Source organism: Oryctolagus cuniculus, chromosome 16 (genome assembly GCF_051225735.1).
Source record: "Oryctolagus cuniculus isolate XC-2025 breed Fujian yellow rabbit chromosome 16, ASM5122573v1, whole genome shotgun sequence".
Classification (NCBI taxonomy): domain Eukaryota; kingdom Metazoa; phylum Chordata; class Mammalia; order Lagomorpha; family Leporidae; genus Oryctolagus; species Oryctolagus cuniculus.
The window spans coordinates 44,560,457-44,580,350 of record NC_142882.1 but is presented as its reverse complement, the minus strand read 5'-3'; the positions used below and the strand labels follow the sequence as shown (position 1 = coordinate 44,580,350).

General features: G+C 47.9%; 2 protein-coding genes across 6 annotated transcripts in view; one reads left to right on the top strand and one right to left on the bottom strand.

Moving 5' to 3' along the window:
• BZW2 (basic leucine zipper and W2 domains 2) overlaps positions 1-693 on the bottom strand; it is a 59,215-nt gene extending 58,522 nt beyond the window's left edge. For 3 of the 4 annotated variants that reach the window (XM_070059580.2, XM_051832559.3, XM_089315173.1), the window contains exon 1: positions 574-673. Coding sequence is in view for 1 of the 4 variants with exons in the window: in XM_051832560.3 (XP_051688520.1) it covers positions 574-673 (100 nt within the window). In the remaining 3 variants the exon portion in view is untranslated. Of the gene's footprint in view, positions 1-573 lie in introns of all 4 variants that reach the window. The other variant, XM_051832560.3, reaches the window with a different exon arrangement.
• ANKMY2 (ankyrin repeat and MYND domain containing 2) overlaps positions 682-19,894 on the top strand; it is a 43,965-nt gene continuing 24,752 nt past the window's right edge. Inside the window, exons 1-4 of one of the 2 annotated variants that reach the window (XM_051832561.3) lie at positions 682-867; positions 1,167-1,273; positions 7,480-7,544; positions 19,690-19,828. In XM_051832561.3, coding sequence (XP_051688521.3) covers positions 761-867; positions 1,167-1,273; positions 7,480-7,544; positions 19,690-19,828 — 418 coding nt within the window. In that variant the 5' untranslated portion in view covers positions 682-760. Of the gene's footprint in view, positions 868-1,046; positions 1,274-7,479; positions 7,545-19,689; positions 19,829-19,894 lie in introns of those variants that run through there. The other variant, XM_089315175.1, reaches the window with a different exon arrangement.

Genomic DNA, 19,894 nt, shown 5'->3' with positions numbered 1-19,894 from the left:
GTCCGGACTCGGCCGGTCAGGGCTGGAGCAAAGGCTGCAAGGCAGCGCGGACGCTTATTCTCCAGGCGGCCTGCAAGGGAGGCCGCGGGCACGGCGGACACGCACCCCGTGAGGTGGGGTGGGGGGCTCTGGACTCCGGCCCCCAGCCCTTAGCAGGCCGCCCCCCGCACACGACACCCAGGCAGCGGCCAGAGGGGAAGCCGCGCCGCCGACCCCGTCCCTGGCCCTCCTGCCCCGGGTCCGTGGAGCGCGCGGGACCCGGGCACCTCCGCGGCGCGCAGGGCCCCGGGGCTAGTTCCAAAGCCGGGCAGCGGGCGCACAGGCCCGGGCGGGCGACGGCCGAAGGCAGCCGCCTCCCCAGCACGCCGGCCCCTGCCCCCCGCGCCCTCCGCGGCCCGCCGCTTCCCGCGCGGGACCACGTGCGCCCGCCCCGTGGCCGGCCGCAGCCGGGCGAGCCGCGGTCCCCGCCCGCGGGGCTTCGGCTCCGGCTCCGGCGGCACAGGCACACGCGCCCGTCCGCACGCCGGCTCCGGCCCCGGGCGCCTGGGTCCCCACGCGGGGCTGGCTTCTCACCTGTCCGAGGAGGTAGCGACGACGCGCGAGGCCGGGGGCTGCGGCGGCTTCTGGCAGCGGCGGCAGACAATGGAGGAATGAAGGACAGACACATTGACATAGACACACGGAACCCAGCGCAGCACCGCCTCCCGCCAGGCCCCGCCCCTCGGCCCGCCCCTCTGCCGGACTGCGCCTCTCCCGGGGGATGCCGTGCGCTGCAGAGCCGAAGCAGGAGGCGTCTTCACGCATTGGAAAGCCACAGCGGGAAACAGCACTGCTAGGTAGAGAATGGTCATCGCGCTGCGTCCCCAGGTATCTGAACCTAATAGAGAGGGGGCGGAAACGTGCAAGAAGAATTTCCTGTCCCCCCTCCTGTTTTCTCCGTTTGGTTTTGCCCGCTCGGGCTGCTCCAATCGGAGTCCCTGGAAGCAGCCTCCTGCGGCTCCTCCCCCAGTCCGGGCCAATGACACGCGGGGGGCGGTGCCGGCGGCGGGGCTCGCGGGAGCTCGCGCCCCGCAGGGAGAAGGGAGTGGGGCGCTTCCGCTGTCCGCCGCTGCTGCTCGCCCGGACGGAGCCTCGCTTTTTTTTTTTTTTTTTTTTTTTTTTTGAAGCTTGCCCAGGAGCAAGATCGCCTTCAAGCTGGCGGCAGCCATGGTTCACATACAGAAAGGCGAGCTGACTCCGGAGGAAAAGGAGCTGCTGGAGGCCATCGGGAAAGGTATGGGTGCGGGGCTGGGAAGCGGGGCGCCGCGGCCTTAGCAGGGGGCGTGGCGGAGCCCCGGGGTGGGGGGCGCCCCGGCCGGGGTACCCCGCGACGTGGGCAAGGCTCTGGCCGGGTGAAGGCGGGGTTTCGCGGCCTGGGTCTGCGCTGCCCCCCGGGCCGCGGGGTGAGCCGCACACACGGCCTCCGCAGCCTGCTGGGTTCTCGGGCTGCTTCCGGGGGCAGTCTGGGGCCACCTCCTCTCCTCCACTTTGCTTTGGGGGCTGAGAGAGCCGTAACTCGGGGCTCCCACGTCCCAGGCCTCGCTGCGTGCGCGCCCCAGGCCTCGCTTCCGCTGCGCCCCGGGCCCGAGGAGCCCGCACCTGGCAGGTGTCGGGGGGCGTGGCTGCTGCGCCAGGGGGTCCCGCAGATGGAGGCTCCACCGCGACGATGGAGGCCGGATTTGAACTCCACCGGGGCCAACGAGCTGAGTCCTCCCGGTCTGGGGTAGCCCCGGTGTGGGGAATCTCCAGCCTTATTAGCCTGCCGAGCTACAGCTTTGGGTCCTCCCCGACCTGGTGGGCTGTCTCCTGTCCCTGGGGGCTGCAGGGCTCGGTCCAGCACGCGTGAGTGCCGGCCTAGGACTGTGCCTTGCCCCGCCCCAGTCCATCAGGGACCAGAGCAGGCGAGAGCTGTGGGTCACGTGTTCGCTTATTAACAGTGACAGGCGCCAAGCCGTCTTAGAGATGAGGTCTCAGGTGTGGCAGGTGGGTTTTGGAGTTGCTGGGAAGCCAGGTGAGGGTGTCTCTGCTCCAGTTAGGGCTGGATGTGCCAGGAAGTGGGGCGGCCTGGGAGTCACATGGGGCATCCGTAGTGTGTGTGTGTGCGCGTGTGTGTGTCTGTGGTCCCTTTGCTTGGCACAGGCTAATGAGAAAAGAAGTGAGGTGCAGGTGGTGTCAGGGAAAGTCTGGGACACCACTGAACTCTCAGAGCAGTGTGAGATGGGAGCAGAGTAGCAACCACAAGATGCACCTGCTGAACCTCATGAGCCAGGTGGGATTCTGCATACTCTACATGCATCTAGTTTTGAGCAGCTAACCATGATTTTTAAGCTGTCATGTTCTGAGAGGGGCTAGCTGTTCGGGTCCTTTTTGGGGATCCTGCCTGAATCCCCTGTGTGGTGCTGTGGCCGTGGGCACCTCAGTACTGCTGAGGTCTCCTTAGGGTGTGAGGATGAAGTCCTTATAGGCAGAGCATTCAAATCAGCGTGGCAGCTGCTGTTGCCATCCGTATGGTAATCCCTGCTTGACAGATAAGCAGTCCCAGGAACCGGAGAGTCGGGCCATGTGCTGAGAGTGCACGACGGGTAAGCTGCAGGGCTGCAGGGCTGAGGTGTCCTGTGGCCCACAGGTCCAAGAAATAATAGGCTGGACTTCAAAGCCAAAGCCACAGCCAAAATGAGACCTGTGCCTTTGAGAAGTAGTCTCATTTCAGCAAAATATCATCTGTCCAGTTAATTTTTACTTTAAGTATAGTTCTCTTTAAATAATTTTCTTTTTTTCATTTTATTGGAAAGACGAAGCTCTTTCATGCACTGGTTCATTCCCAGAACAGCCCGGATTGGGTCTGCCTGAGGCCAGGAGCCTAGAACTGAATCTGGGTCTCCCTTGTGGGTGGCAGGGACCCAAGTACTTGAGCCATTGCCAGCTGCTTTGCAGGGTGCACATTAGGACGCAAGCATCCCAATTGGTGTCTTAACTGCTACACCATGGCAGCCCCAGAGTTAGCTGAGTTTTAAATGTTGTTGATCTTGTAGTTTTAAGAGCTTTTAACTTACAGAGTGAATTTTTGTTTATGGTTGAATGAAGGTCATGTGCGAAGTATTATGTCTGTGCCCTTAAGAAACGTTATTATTATTTTTTTAGCGGGTGGGTGATGTTCTTATTTTTTGTTTCTCCTTTGGTTGATTTCCCATCTTGAGAAACAATAGATAAGACAGTCAGTTCTAGTACTTTGAATGAACAGTGAATGAATCTTCAGCCACATCTGGCCAGTCTGAAATAAACTTGACCAGTGCCTCCATTCCTCCTCCCTGCTGGTCACTTGCCCCCTAGAAGTCAGCAGGCTGTGAAGGGGACATCCAGGGATGTGTAATAACCCCACACATGGTTTTTGCATACTTTCAGACCTGTCTCGTTCTGTAAGTCTGCATGCTAAGCTGTCTCCAGATCGTATGTTTGTCGGAATTCCAGGAAGTCTCAGATGAAAATGAGAAGCTGCTTCCAACGTGCCCGTGTAAAACAGAATAAATAACCATGTCCATTGCACAACGTTGAAGGAGAGAAGATTGACAGCATGAAAACCATGTTTGAATGCCTTAGCCTTCCTTGTTGAGTGATCATTCCTCTAAATTCCGGTAGCTTTTTCATTCAGCATAGGAAGACAAATTTCAAAATAAATCACTCCTAGTGTGAGAGTATAAACCCAAAGATTTTTTTCTTACTTACCTCAGTTGGAATCTCTTGCTGTCTTAAACAAGAAAGTAAAACACTTGCTAGGGTTGTCTTGTTTCATTTTTTCATGTTTGTGTAAAAGGAGCTGTGGAACAGGTTTGGACAATAGGGAATTTTATATCAATGTCAGGGAGGCATAATTACCATCAATAGCATCTATTTAAAATGCACAGTTTTGTATCAGTGTTGACCCAAGTGTCCATCACTACAATTAAAACCACAAGTAGCTCTTTCACTCCCAAAGATCCCACAGACCTGCTGTAACATCTCAGCCACTAGGCCTAAGCCCCGCCTCTGGCAACTCTTTTAAATTTCTGTCCATTTTATGCCTTGCTTAAGTCCAGTTTTTTAACAAAGTCTAAAAACAGATACAAGCAAGTGAGAAAACTTTAAGATCCTCATACAGACTAGTACACTATGTCAAATTACCATGATTTCACCATGAAGAAAAGTGTGTTTTTAAAAGACAGCTTTACAGTCCACACAGCTGACTCATAGAATGACAATCACTTTAAGTAACACTCTGACCTCAGAATCACCCCTTAAGACTTCCTGGTCTGGCTGAAAAGCCCATGAGAGCATTTCAGGCATGGAAAGCCAAGACACTGTGGCAAAAAAATTTCCTACATGAGGAATCTCTTTGGGTGAGACCCCAGTGGAAAGAATTGGCCATCAAAGAAGGATGTACTTTTCTCTGAAGGGAGGAGCGAACTTCCACTTTGCTTATGGTCTTGTCTAAATACTGATGGAGTTGGTGGATTCAAAAAGCTTCCGTAGCCTAGGCAGCTCATGTCAAGAGCCTCGGGTGATCACTGATGTCATACATAAGAGCATTAATTGTTAAATTAACAGCAGGAGTCACTGTGCACTTCCCATGCTGGACCTCTGTCCTCAATGAGTTGTATTATGAGAGTTAACTGTGAAACTAGTTCTCAGTTTTTGTGTGTGTGCAAACTGTTGAAATCTTTACTTAGTACAGAGTTGGTCTTCTGTGTACAAAATTAACTGAAAATGAATCTAAATGGAGAATGGGAATGGGATGGGGAGAGGGAGGCGGAAGAGGGGTGGGAGGGCAGGTACGATGGGAAGAATCATTATATTCCTAAAGTTTTTCCTCTCAGGGTATCTTGCTCATCCGTTTCCCAGAAATCCGTACCTGTTCCCTAGAAGCCCAAACTGTTGCCGGTCGTGTTTGTGATCTTGGCCCCCTCGTTTCTAAAGGCTGACCTTCCCCTGTTGAGTGCTGTGTGTGGCACAGAGCTCCTGGAACCCTTATCTCCTGAGCAAGAGGGCTGCTGGGTGCAGTGCATTGTTCTGAAGTTCGGTCTTTGACCCTGGTTGCTGACACAGAGCTGCTAATCCCTGATTTAGGAGTGTCCTGGTCACCACAAAGTGCAAGGCCAGGTTAGAAGCCAGGAACTTTCAGCTCCAGAAAGGGGAGAAGTGCTGGAGACTGAGGTAGTAGCCGGCCGTGCCTGTGTGATGCAGCCTCCCCCATAGCCGTGAGCCGCCAGGTTCTGAGGTGCTTCCCGGCTGTGACGCACATGGAGCTGCCCGGAAGCTCTGTGGCCCTTCCCATAGGCCTTGCCCCAGGCAGCTCTAACAGCTGCCTGTTTGTCTGCATCCTTCCTGAGCCTTCCTTGCAAACGATCAGACCTGAGGAGGGGCTCATGGAAACCTCATGCATTCAGATATACAGGCCACAGACTGAAACCTGGCTGGCGGCTGGAGCAGGGGCAGCCTTGTTAAGCCTGTGAGTTGGGCACCCAGCACCTCCCCTGGGGGGTCCGGCTCTAACCCCAGCCAGCAGGTGCCAGGACTGAGTTACATAGTACATAGTTACATAGTACCGGTTGGTGTCCTCTGGGGAGCTGCCCAGGATGCTGGGGGGAAGCCCTGTACACTTGGTGCTGGAACTGAAGCATGGAGTCCATCAAGTGAGCGTGTAGGAGGAGAAAGCTGTCAGTCTGGGATTCACCCTGCACCGCAACCTGCTTTATCTTTTTTAAATTGCTCCCTGACAGATTAACTGATACAGAATTATCAGGCCGCCCTCTAATGAGAGGCACCTGCTTATGGGTAACTCCCCTGGCGGGAGCCATCCTCACCCCTACAGGAGTGTCTCACTGCGTGAACATCTCCTGGCCAGAGAGAAAAGACCCTCTGGTCGTTGTAGAGGGGGGTATCACGCAGCTAATGCTGCTTCTGCCGAGGGAATTTGGGCCACAGGCATTTTCTAGTTTCTGTTCTCCCTACAGCTGTGTGAGGGACCTTATCACGAGGAACTGTAAGGTTCCACATCCGTGAGGTTCTCCCTCTCCGTTCCCAGCCGCACCGCACACAGGTGCAGGGGAAGTGCAGGGTTAGAACCCTGCACCACCCAGCACAAAAATAGCTGCTGTCGCCCCCCACCCCCCACCCCGGGACAGGGAGCTCGCGGCTGAGAGGTTTTCCCAACAGAGCTCTGTCTCGGTCCGTCCAGGACACATTTCCCTGCTTGTCCTCTCTGGGTGAGGGGCACCCAGGAAGCAGGTCAGGGACAGAGAAGCGTGCCATGTGCAGCAGAATTGAGTACATCCTTGCACTGTGATTCTAAATTTAAACCCGGAGCGGTGTGTGTGTGTGTGGGCGGGGGGGGGAGATGCTTTTTTTTTTTTTTTTTAATGTTCTTTTAAGGAAGCGGCCAAAGCATCCTTTCTCCCTAAGAACACTCACTCTCATTGTTCTCTTTGCAGTCAGAGGAGACATTTTTGGCAGGACGTGTGGCTGGCTGGGTTGATGATGATAATAGCACCATTCTGTCCTCCAACTGTGTGCCGTTGTCTTCATGCTTTTACAGAAGGCCAGAGAAACCTGACCAGCGTGTGCCCAATTACAGCTCTTGTCCACACTGCCTCACCTGCCGTGTGGCGGTCTGAACACTGGCCACGCAGCACCAGTCCTAAAAGATGCTTGTCACCTACACATTGCCAGCCGAGAGATCTGTTGTAAACCCTCTGTCGGCTTACAGGACCTCGTGAAGATGAATTATATAATCACTGACTTGGGTTTTGCATCCCCAGTATTACTCTGACTGGCCTCGAAGCTTTCCAGGGTGCTTTGGGTGAGAGGCCCTGTCATAGATTTGTTGCAGTGTGAAGTTTTATGCCTTGTGGCTGCTGTATTCCTGCCAAACAGAAAGTGTTGCCAGTTTAATGTACTTGAAGCTCAGTGAAAGCATAGTAGTAACAAGGTCCTGTAAATTACACCTCTGGACAATTACTTCCTGAAATAAATAGGAAGTGACTGGATGGTCTATTACCATTTGTTCCAGAGGCAGAGAGACACCTCCTCGTTCACTCTCCAGATGCCCACAATAGCCAGGGTGGGACCAGGCCAAAGCCAGGAGCCCAGAAACTCCACAGGGACCCAGCTTGTGGAATCACTATCGGTTACCTCCCAGGATCTGCAGTAACAGGAAGCTAGAATCAGGAGCCATGGTCAGGAATTGAACCCAGACACCCCGGTGTGGGGTATGAGGATCTTACCCAGCAGGTCTGGTGGCTGCTGCCCAAGTGCTTTGCTCAGCAACTTAACCTGACTGGTTTTATAGATGACTTTGTAAAGTTAATTTCCCTGTCGTCGGGTTTTGTTTTGTTTTGTTTTGTTTTGTTTTGTTTTTTGCTATTCTGTCATTAAATAAGCTCTTCATCTTTTTTTTTTTTTCCAAAGGTACTGTTCAAGAAGCTGGGACACTATTATCCAGCAAGAATGTTCGTGTCAACTGTTTGGATGAGGTAAAAGAATTGTTTTAATGTTGTTTATTTTTTTAAGATGTATTTATTTTTGAAAAGTTGGAGTGTTTGAATTCCATTGAGAAAGGGTAATACATTAAAGCTGTTGTTTTCTGGCATCTGTGTTCAAGTTGTGCTGATAACTCTCCAAACCAAATGTAAGCACTCAGGCCACAACAGACAAGCATGGAAAAAACCATGTTTGCTGGTAATCAAATAAGGACGAATTAAATGAAAGTAGCATTTTTGTGTGTGAAGTGTGAGAAGCGTGGACTAGTGTGTGCTAACGTGTTAAGCGTAAGTTGGCTTACTGTGGAACACTTTGGAATGTGTATTAACTTCAGATGTGTGACCCAGCAGTTCCACTTCTAGGGAAAATTAACTGAGCCTAAATTCAATTTTCTTTTATCTTTTTTTTTAAAGAATTTTTTTTAAGGATTTTTATTTTACTTATTTGAGAGACAATGTTAGAGAGAGAGAGAGGTCGAGATGAGAGAGAGAGGCCCTCCATCTGCTGGTTCACTCCCCAAATGGCCACAACGGCCAGAGCTGAGCTGATCCAAAGCCAGGAGCCAGGAGCTTCTTCTGGGTCTCCCATGTGGGTGCAGGGGCCAAGGAGTTGGGCCATCTTCCAATGCTTTCCCTGGCGTATTAGCAGGGAGCTAGATCAGAAGTAGAGCGGCTGAGACTCGAACCAGTGCCCATACAGGATGCCAGCACTGCAGGCTGGGACTTTAACCCACTCTGCCATAGCGCCGACCCCTAAATTCAGTTTTCTGGAACAGGGGTGGGTGTTGGTACAGCAACTTAGGTTGCTGATTGGGGCACCTGCATCCCATATTGGAGTGCCAGGAATCCAGCCCTGCCTTTGCTTCTAATCCAGCAGATAATAGCTCAAGTGCTTGGATCCCTGCCACCCACATGGGAGACCCAGATGGAGTACTGGGCTTCTGGATTTGGGAAGTGATAGAAGATCTGTCTCTCCCTCTCTCCCTCTCTGTCTTGTTGCCTTTCAGAGAAAAGGAAAATAAGTTAAGTTTCGTCTACAGTTAGTATCCAAAATAACTTTTGGAAAGGATGTTATACCACCCAGCTTTCTGCCACTATAATGAAATACCTGAGACAAGCTACTGATGAAGTGAAGAGGGGAGATTGGGCCCAAACTCAGGCTCTGGTAACAACTGTCTTAACACAGTGACCTTCCAAGGCACACCATAATGACCTGAGGCCCCCACCAGGCCCCACCTCTTAAAGATTCTACTACCTCCTAGTAGTTCCATCCTGGGGAAGCGGGACTTTAATCCACAAAACTTTGCAGGACATTTAGTATGCAAGCCCCTGCAAACAGTAGTATCTGGGCCATCCATCCAGTGTAGTAGCCACTAGCCACATGTGGGCTTTCAACACTTCAAATGTGGGCAGTTTGATTGAGGAACTAGATTTTTTTAGTTGGCTTTATTGAGGTACAATGAATATGAAATAAACTGTACAAACGTAAAGGCCCCAAATTCTTGGGTTTTGATGCATCTATACTCCATAACTGTGTAGCCATATCCATAATCAAGATAGTGAACACACCCATCACCTCACCATTTCCTCAAACCCTTTGCAATGCTTCCTTCCCGCCCTTTGCAGATCCCCACCTGCAGAGAACCACAGCAGGGCTCAGTCACAATAGTTTGCCTGCCCAAGAATTTTATATGAAGCAAGTAGATCACATAGTTTGTCCTCTTTTTGCGCAAGCTTAATTGACTCAGCATAGGTTGAGATCCGTATGCACATTCTAGCATGTATCATTGCTTTTTTTTGCTGACTAGTTTTCATTGTGTGTAACAGTCTCTGTCCATTCAGTAGTTGATGGAGGTTTGGGTCAGTTCCAGCTTGGGGGGTATTATAAATAAAGCTGCTGAGAACATTTTTGTGCAAATCTTGTTGTGGGCATAGAGCTTTTATTTCTTTGGGATGATTTATCATCTCTCTATGGGTTTTGTTTTCTTGCTTCTTTGGGTGTCTAGTTATTTTTTATTGGGTGCCAGACATTGTGAATTTTGCCTTGTTGGGTACTGTGCACTTTTGTACTCTGATTAAATACCCCTGAACCCTTCCCCCATGGGCAGTTACTTGGACTTGATACATCAGCTTGGCCTTTTTCCACGTTCGAGTACTCCCTGACATTGGAGATCTCCAGCCTGGCTGGTGGGGAGAGGCCCTCTGCTGGCCCCACGTGTCTCCCAGCCAGTCTCCCTCCAGGCCTGGGAGCTTTCCACCAAGCGTGTGCGTAAGGGGGAGGCCTCTGCAGATCTTCAGTGTTATCTTTCTGTGCAGCTGTCTCCTCTTTGTCATTCTCTTCTGGGCACTGACGTCACCTTGGTGTTGCTCACCCAGGCTTGGTTTAGATTAACCCCTTCCCTATCCTGTAACCTAGAAACTCTGCAAAGAGATCACCATTCCTCACTGGCTGACTTGCAGTGCCTTACAAACCATCGTTTCGTGTGTTTGGTCTGGTGGTCTTGCGGTCGTTGTTGTTATTCTAGACTGAAGGTAACTCTTGTTCCTGTTACCATATCTGGGCTGGAAGGACAAGTCCCTAATTTTATCTGTTTAACCTGTTAAATTTAAATAGCAGTGTGTGTCTAGCGGCTACTGTGTCATACAGCACAGTTCTAGCACCCAGGAGTTAACTGAACTTCAAATTCTCATGCAAAAGTGGAGGGCTTTAAAAAAAAAAAAAAAAACTCACGCACACATAGGTGGCCAACTGATATTAGACAAAATGAAATGTAAAGCAAAAAATTAATAAATGAACACTTATCCATTAAATTAACAGTCTATTAGCATACCAGCCTTAAGCCATCACTCATAAGCTTATCAGCTTTATAAACTTTTAAGCTCCTAAAGAAAAAATGGTAGTGCCTAAAGGTGAGATTTGTACAACCCATAAGAGCCCCTTTCAGATATGAACAGATTAAGTAGAAAAAAGGTAATTCAGAGGACAGGAAATTTGATTAACCTGTTGAATAGTACTTTTCATTTTTACATGGATCTTGGATAAACATAATCCATGTATTACACTATTTTATAAAGGATATTTTAGCTGGTGCTGATTTGAACAATAAGTTCAAACAATAAGTTCACCAAGTGATTACATAAGACATTTGAAGAGACAAACAATTCAAATAATGACACATGTATCTTAGAATTTTTTTTTTAACTTTAAGTGATTCTTAGGTTAATGCAGAAATAGAAATGGAAATTACCTACTGTTTAGAATGGAGGGTGTCACTTTTATTAAAAGCTGACTGTTTATCAAAAGCTGTGTTTGGGAAGCCAGCGTTGTAGCATAATGGGTTAAGACACTGTCTGTAGTGCCGGCATCCCAGCTGCTGCACTTCTGATCCAGCTCTCTGCTATGGTCTGGGAAAGCAGTAGAAGATGGCCCAATTGCTTGGGCCCCTGCATCCACATGGGAGACCCAGAAGAAACTCCTGGCTCCTGGCTTCTGACTCCTGACTCCTGGCTTTGGATTGGCCCAATTCCAGCCATTGTGGCCATTGGGGAGTGAACCAGCGGATGGAAGATTTCTCTTTCTGTTTCTGTCTCTCTCCCTTTATAACTCTGCCTTTCAAATAAATAAATAAATCTTAAAAAAAAAAATAAAAGGATGTGTTTGCTAGCCAAAAGCACGTTCAAAAGAAATCTTGTTGTTTTTACATTGATTTTACATTTGATTTTTGTGGCATTCTGAACTTGCAACTGATGAAATTATATGAAAGAAAAAACAGAAGAATTGAGTTAGGAAAAACAGCAAAGAATTTTTTAAAAGAAATCAATCACAGGCAATAAAATAAAGCCATCACTAAATTGGAAATCATTAAAGTTAAAAAACCGATGGAGCTTCCAAGCACAACAAGAACATGAAAAGACACCCCAGAGAATGGAAGAAAGATTTTACAAGTCTCAACCGATAAGGGACTTGTACGTAGAACATAGGAGAACTCCCACATCTCAGTAATGAAAAGACGTTTAGGGGCCGGCGTTGTGGTGCAGCAGGTTAAACTGCTGAGTGGAACAGCTGCATCATATGTTCGAGTTCCAATTTGAGTCCCAGATATTCTGCTTTCAATCTGTCTTCCTGGTAATAGATCCTGAGAGGCAGCTGATGGTGACTCAGCTGCTTGGGTCCCTGTCACCTTGGTGGGAAACCCAGACGGGAGTTATGGGCTAATGGCTTGGGCCTGTTCCAGCCCTGACTATTGAGTCCATTTAAGGAGTGAACCAGTGGATAGAAGATCTCTCCTCTCTCTCTCTCTCTCTGCCCCTCTCCCTCTCTCCCTTTCTTTCCTTCTCCCCCTCTCCCCCTCCCCTCCTCTCCCCTCCCTCCCTCTCTCTGCCTCCCTCTCTGTCTTCCAAGTAGATTAAAAAAAATCATTTACAAAGACATATAACCCAGGTTAAAAAAATGGACAAAAGATGTGAGTATACATTACTCCAAAGAGAATATACAAGAGATCATTGCACACATGGGAAAAATGCTCAAAATCATTGGCCACTAGGGAAATGCAAATCAAACGCAGCATGAGATACCGATTCACACCCACTAGGAGGGCATAATCGAAAAGGTATGCAGTAAGGATGTAGTAAAATCAGAGCCCTCTCACATGGTCAGTGGGTGTGTAACAGATTGCAGCCACTTTGGAAAAACAGTCTAGCAGTGTCTCAAATCCGTAAACATGGAGTTTACCTGGGACTCACAGTCCTAGGTGTATACTCAAGAGGAATGAAAAACATACCCACCCAGAAACTTGGACCTGCACCTTTGCAACTGCTGCCCTCATAGCCAGAGGTGGGAAGAAGCCGGATGCTCATCCTCTCACACATGCATAAATACGCTGTGGCATATTCATATCGTAAAAGGAGTGGTGTTCCGACACCTGTACAGCGTGGACTTTGTGCTGAGGGGAAGAAGCTGGTCACAAATGCTCCATGTTATGTGATTCCATTTATATGAAATGTGCAATAGGGGAAAAACCCCTAGGGACGGAAAGTGAACTAGCGTTTGGCTTAGGGAAGGGTGAGGGGAGAAATGGAAATGACGGCCCCATGGGCCTGGGGTTTCTTTTAGGGATGATGAAAATGTCCTAAAATTGATCGTGGTGGTGGTTTCACAACTCTACATATACTAGAAACTAACTGGGTACATTAAATGAGTGCATTGTATTATATGCAAATTGTATCTCAGTAAAACTATTACAAAAGCCAGTCCAAGTTATCAATTTCAGAACAAAAAAAATACAACCTGGAAGTACAACAAGAAATCATTCAATATAAATACCAAGTAAGAAAATAAAAAAAACATAGCTGCTACTATAAAGACACTCATCATAACTTTTTTAAAGTTATTTTATTTATTTGAAAAAGTTAGGTACAGCCAGAGAGAGAGAAAAGTCTTCCATTCCACTGGTTCACTCTCCAAATGACCGCAGCAGCCAGAGCTGAGCTGATCTGAAGCCAGGAGCCAGGAGCTTTTTCTGGGTCTCCCATGCAGGTGCAGGGCCCCAAGGACTTGGACCATCTTCTGCTTTCCCAGGCCATAGCAGAGAGCTGGATCAGAAGAGGAGCAGCTGGGACTCGAACCAGCACCCATAAGGGATGCAAGCACCAAAGCTGGGACTTTAACCCACTGTGCCACAGCATTGGCCCCTTATCATAACTTCTTTATTTAAGCCAATATATTTGAAAACCTACATGAACTTTATATAAAAATAAGAACAAGCATCTTCATCTCATATCAAATAGAAAAAACAATGTAATTAAGGAAGATTTGTGTAGATGTTTTAAAAAGCTGCAAATTTGGGTAAGCTTTATCAAACTTTAAGAACCAGTTAATTCTCATTTTTCACAAATTATATCATGACTATAGAAAGATGAGAGGATAACCAACTCATTTGATACAGCAAGCATAATCCAACCCCCCAAAAATTACTTTATGAATACAGATGCAAAAACACTAAATAAATGTTAGCAAGTTGATCCACCAGTGTACCACAAGCATCTTAAGACATTTTAACCAAATGGTTTTTTTTCCAAGAGAGAGTTAAATGTCAGCAAATCTTTCAGTGTAATTGTCAGTGTTACAGAGTAAAGGAGAAATAAATATCGTCTCAACAGATGTTAGAATGTATTTTTTTTTAAAGATTATTTATTTGAAAGGCAGAGTTACAGAGAGGCAGAGACAGAGAGAGAGAGGTCTTCTATCTGCTCGTTCACTCTCCAGATGGCTGCAATGGCCAGAGCTGTGCTGATCCGAAGCCAGGAGCCAGGAGCTTCTTCCACCGTGTGGGTGACTTGGGCCATCTTCCATTGCTTTCCCAGGCCATAGCAGAAAGCTGGATCAGAAGTGGAGCAGCTGGGACTTGAACCAGCGCGCATATGGGATGCTGGCACCGCAGACTGGGGCTTTAACCTGCTGCGCCACAGCACTGGCCCCTAGAATGTATTTGATAAAATGTAACAGTTGATGGTGCCACTGTTAATGAATGGGTATGGAGTGACACATAGGTAACTTGACAGAAGTTTACAGGAACCTGCCACAGACACTGGCCTCACACTCCAGCATTAAACACACCAGCATCAGAAGAAGGAGTTTCTTGGAGGGACCCTGGACATTTCTTTGGACTGCAGGCAGACTGGGCCTCTGTGATGTCCTTGCCTGTGGGTGCCCCTCGCCCCAAGAGCTGAACACCTGCATTTAGTGAACCAGCCTTAGTTACCTGTGTGCTCTGGCCCCCGACTCGGAGCTTGTTCCAGTGCCACCCTCTCCAAGGCACATTCCTTGAATGTCATGTAAAAACAAATGGTCTTGTTCCCTCTCCTGCTCAACTCTGTGGTATGTCCCTCTCACATTTACATTGCTGCCTGCCTTATCGCACCTACTGAAATTAAATGCCCAGGACAAAGCTTAAAGAAGAATGGAATCTGTTCACTGCTACAGATCCGTACCTGATATATATTAGGCACACAACAGGTATTTGCTGCATGCATGAATGCTGAATTTTATATACAGAATATTCACAAGATAGCCTATCATTGTTGAGTTCGTTGATTTAAGAATTGGTGGAAGGTACTTTTTTTTTTTTTTTTTTTTTTTTTTTTTTGAGATTATGAATCCAAAGAATTGTACCAGCGCATTCTTCACGCACAGTTCGGAAGCAAACTGCTTACAAGGTTGGGTCTGGGAAATGTGAAGGTGAGAGCTTTTATTCCCATGTGACAGTGACCCCAGGATGTCAGAGGTTTAAGGCTCTCTAGATATTGTGAGATGTTAGCAAGTGGAGGGCTGGAAACAGGGTAATCTGTACAGTTCTCGTCCTTGTGAACTGAAACTGGATCTCAGAGATGTTTGGTGTGAAAGTGAAATGCTTCTAGGAATTGGCTAGTCAAAAACGCGGGCCCCCTCTTTATGTTGATATTAAACAGAAATGGGATAAAAAGATGACTATTTAGGGGCAGGCACTGTGGCATAGTAAGTTAAGCCTCTGCCTGCAGTGCCGGCATCCCATATGGGCCCCTGTTCATGTCCTGGCTGCTCCTCTTCCGACCCAGCTCTCTGCTTATGGCCTGGGAAAGCAGTGGAAGATAGCCCACGTGCTTGGGCCCCTGCACTTGTTTGGGAGACCCGGGGGAAGCTCCTGGCTTCAGATCAGCCCAGCTGTGGCCATTGCAGCCATTTGGGGAGTGAACCAGCAGATGGAAGACCTCTGTGTCTCTCCCTTTCTCTGTAACTCTGCCTCTCAAATAAATAAATAAAATCTAAAAAAAGGGAGGGAGGGAGGGAGGGATGAATAATTATAGTATGGTGGTTTTATCTTTATGGCACATCAGAATTTATCACTATCATTTATTTTTCATTTATGCATTGAAATATTTCCATAAGCAACAGATGGTACCAAGAACCCAAGATAATGCATGGTAATTATTGCATACAAAATTTGTTTCATTTTGTACTGTTCTAAATTCTTTGCTTTTTTTTGAAGATTTATTTTTATTTATTTGAAAGGCACAGAAATGGGATAAAAAGATGACTATTTAGAGAGACAGAAAATATCTTCCATTTGCTGGTTCACTCCCCAGATGGCTCACTGGCCAGGAATGGGCCAGGCCGAAGCCAGAAGCCTGTTTCTCCATCCGGGTCTCCCACAAGGGTACATGGGCCCAAATACTTGTACCATCTTCTGCTGCTTTCCCAGGCACATTAGCAGGGAGCTGGATCAGAAACAGAGCAGCTAGGAGTGGCTTAACCCTCTGGACCACAACGCCAGCACCTGTTCTAAATTCTTATAAAATTGGATTAAGAGCTAGTGAAGTATATGTGATATCCAATTCATTGAAAAGGTAGCAGAAATGTGTCACTTGCCCCAAGTTTGCCAGGAAAATCTACCCTAGTCCTACAATCTGGTATGGGAGACACAGACTGCACCATAAGCATGAAAAAACAGCAAGCGTAGAGATTGAGTAGCACGATACGATCTGCATGGCTCTTTACCCTTGCGGAAAGACGCTCTCTCATGCGTGGCATCTAAAAACCTATTCCTGGGCAGGTGTTAAGGCACAGCTGGTTAAACTGCTGCTTGTGATGCCAGCTGAATTGAAAGCAGAGGAGCTGGGACTCAAACCAGACACTCGACTGTGGGGAACAGACTGCCAGTTCCTGTCCAAGCTCCTCAGGCTTCCAACCCGGCTTCCTGCTAATGAGCCTGGAAAGGCAGCAGAAGATGGCCCAAGTCCTTGGGCCCCTGCCACCCACATGGGAGACCCGGATGGAGCTCCTGGAACCTGGGTTAGGCCTGGACCACCCTGGTTGTTGAGGGCATTTGGATACAATGTCTCTCCCTCCCTGACTCCCTCCCTCCCTCCCTCTCCCCCCACCACTCTTTTAAATAAATAAATCGTTAAAACTAACAAAAAGTATACAAACAATTCCTGTTAAAGTGACAGTTGGTGAATGAAAAAAAAAAATCCAGAGTAAAAAGAAGGAAGAGGAAAATGAGGGGAAGGAAAGTAGGGAGACAGGGACAGCACAGCTGTGATTAATGCAGATGACGGTGAAACACAAGAAAAGGAAGACAGTGCAATGTGGGATTTGCACGGCTCCTTTGCTCTCAGGCAGATTGTCCCGTTGTTAAAAGCTTTCTTCCTTTCCTTTTTTTTTTTTTTTTTTTTTTTTTTTAACTAGGACAATTCTGCAATTTTGAGGTTATTCTCAGAGCTAGATAAATTCCAACTGTAGGGTGGAATTGCTGGGTGATTGACACCTGCCTGTCTGGATGAACAAAAATTACTCAACTTCCTGGTTGAAATCTATATTCTAAAAATCTGTACAAGAGGTTCTTTTTTGCCTCTTTGTGGTAGTCTCCCCCCCCACTTTTTCAGTTTTTAAGACATAATTTATTTTTATTGTATGTAAAAGGTAGAGAGTCAGAGACAGAGATCTTCTATCTGCTGGTTCACTCCCCAAGTGCCTGCACCACGTAGGTGGTAGCAGGGACCCAACTACTTGAGCCATCACCTGCTGCCTCCCAGGCTGCCCAGAAACAGGAAACTGAATTGAAAGCAGAGGAGCTGGGGCTCAAACCAGACACTCGACTATGGGGAGCAGGTGTCCTGTGCAGTATTTTAACCACAGTGTCGAACATTGTCTTTGTGGTGGTTTCTGATGGTGCTGTGTGTTCAGGTTATGTCATCCATAGGGGCTATCCCCCGTGCATGCTCTCAGTACATTTTTGCCTCCTAGAGTGGGCAGCACTCCATTGGCTGGCTCTGTGCAGTGAGATTCTGATACCCCTTGCCACCCCCAGCCTGAAAATACGCCATCCCTGTAGAAACACCCAGCTAAGAGGAGCCTAAAGTTAGACTATCCCTGACATTTTTTTTCTTTTTTTCTTTTTTTTAAGATTTATTTAATTTATTTGAAAGGCAGAGTTACAGAGAAAGGTAGAGAGAGAGAGAGAGAGAGAGAGAGAGAGAGAGAGGTCTTCCATCCGCTGGTTCCCTGCCTAGATGGCTGCAATGGCTGGAGCTGTACCAATTTGAAGCCAGGAGCTTCTTTCAGGTCTCCCACGTGGGTGCAGGGGGCCAAGCACTTGGGCCATCTTCTACTGCTTTCCCAGGCCATAGCAGAGAGCTGCATCAGAAGAGGAGCAGCTGGGACTAGAACCGGCACCCATATGGAATGCCAGCATTTCAGGCCGGGGCTTTAACCCTCTGCACCACAGCGCCAGCCCCCAATTTTTTCTCTTTACTTTGAAGAAGCTTTGATTGTTCCCACTGAGTTGCCTCTTCTGCAGCCACCTGAAAAGTCCAGACTTCCTTGATTGTCACGCCAGTAACCTGGTGAGAAGGACGAGACACTCTGTGATGGGGTCGGTGAGGGGCAAGGAGCTGAGCACTGCCCATGCCCAAGCCGTGTGCACCATCCAATTCCCTTCTACACCAATTCAACAGGGCCAAAGACTCGGTACACCCCTCCTCATCCTGCAGCCAAGCCTCGCTTTCCATCACACACCGATGCCGTGGTACCTTCCTGAACATCACCACAGGCCTTGCAGCTCCAACCCACACCCTGCCCCAGCACCCTTGTCCTATAAAAAGGACCACCCCAGCCTGGGTGGGAGCAATCCTCTCTCTCTCTCTCTCCCTCTCTCCCCCTCTCCCTCTCTCCCACTCTCCCTCTCTCCCTCTCTCCCCCTCTCCCCCCACCCTCTCTCTCTGTTGCCCACATGCATGTCTGAATGTGCACTATCCCTTGTGTTTTAGTAAATCCTGCCTTTCTGCCCAAGAAACAAACAAAAACCAATATGATGGCTTAGGTTCAGGATAATAGCATGGAATCCTCGAGAGCAAGTCAAATCATGTGAGTTGCCAGGATTTCCATCCAAAGCCATATCGACCTTCAGCATTTACTGAATTACTGAGAAAATTCACTTAGAGGAAACAACTCATCACTTTAGTGACCAAAGTGGTGTTAGCTACCCAGTCTGTAGAGGCTGGGCATCCCATTGGAAATGCATCAAACACATGGACACCACGTAATGAAGCTTAATGGGAATACTACCAGATGTCTTCCATCCTTGTGTGTGATTTTTGGGGATCCCTGTTTTGGAAATGATCCCACTATAATACGCAATGGATGCACCTTCTCTTTCTCATGGGCAGTAGCTCATGGAACGGTTTTCAATTCGGTTGGTACTCATGAATTCATTCCGTTGCTATAGCTTTAGAATAGTCCATGGCAATGATGGGCTGCGCTTTGACTCAGCTTTCCCCCCGCAACAGCGTCCTGTTTGTTTTGAGCATTTTCTTCATTTTGTGTGTGTGTCTGTATGTTCCTGTGTTTCTGTAGGAGTTAGGTATGTTTGGTAGAGATGAAAACCCTGGGAAACCCAGGTTCTGGTCTGCACTCCAACCATTTACTGGTTATGGGAGGTTGAGTAAGTCCTGTGTGCATGTGTTTACTGATCTGTTAGAAACAACAACAACAACAACAAAAACACCTCAGCTAAGAAAACAGCCTTGGGGCCGGTGCTGTGGTGCAATAGTTAATCCTCTGCAGTCCTGGCATCCCATATGGGCGCTGGTTCTGGTCCTGGCTGCTCCTCTTCTGATCCAGCTCTCTGCTATGGCCTGGGAAAGCAGTAGAAGATGGCCCAAGTGCTTGGCCCCCTGCACCCACATGGGAGACCCAGAAGAAGCTCCTGGCTCCTGGCTTTGGATCAGCACAGATCCGGCTGTTGCTGCCATTTGGAGAGTGAACCAACGGAAGGAAGACCTCTCTCTCTGTCTCTCCCTCCCACTGTCTGTAACTCTACCGCTCAAATAAATAAATAATAATAATAAAAAGAAGAAAGAAAACAACCTCATTTCCTCAAGAGATTATGGAAGATCCACATAGAGAATGAAACATAAATACAAATTAAAGTTCTCAGCTGTATAATGATGTAACTGTAATGAAGTAATCGTATTTTTATTATCTACTTCTCTATGTGGATCTTCCATAATCTCTCATAACTACATTAATGTAGTTATAGGAACTGTTGATAGGTAAAGAAAAGGCCACTAAGTAAACTCGATGCGTTTTTCCTTTCCCCTGAAGAATGGAATGAGTCCTCTGATGCACGCAGCGTATAAGGGAAAACTTGACATGTGCGAGTTGCTACTGCGCCACGGAGCCGACGTAAATTGTCATCAGCACGAACATGGCTACACGGCCCTCATGTTTGCCGCGCTCTCGGGTGAGGTCTCAGCATTTACTCTGTTCACTAATGTGCGCTATCTGTACACATTTTTGTAAATATGTA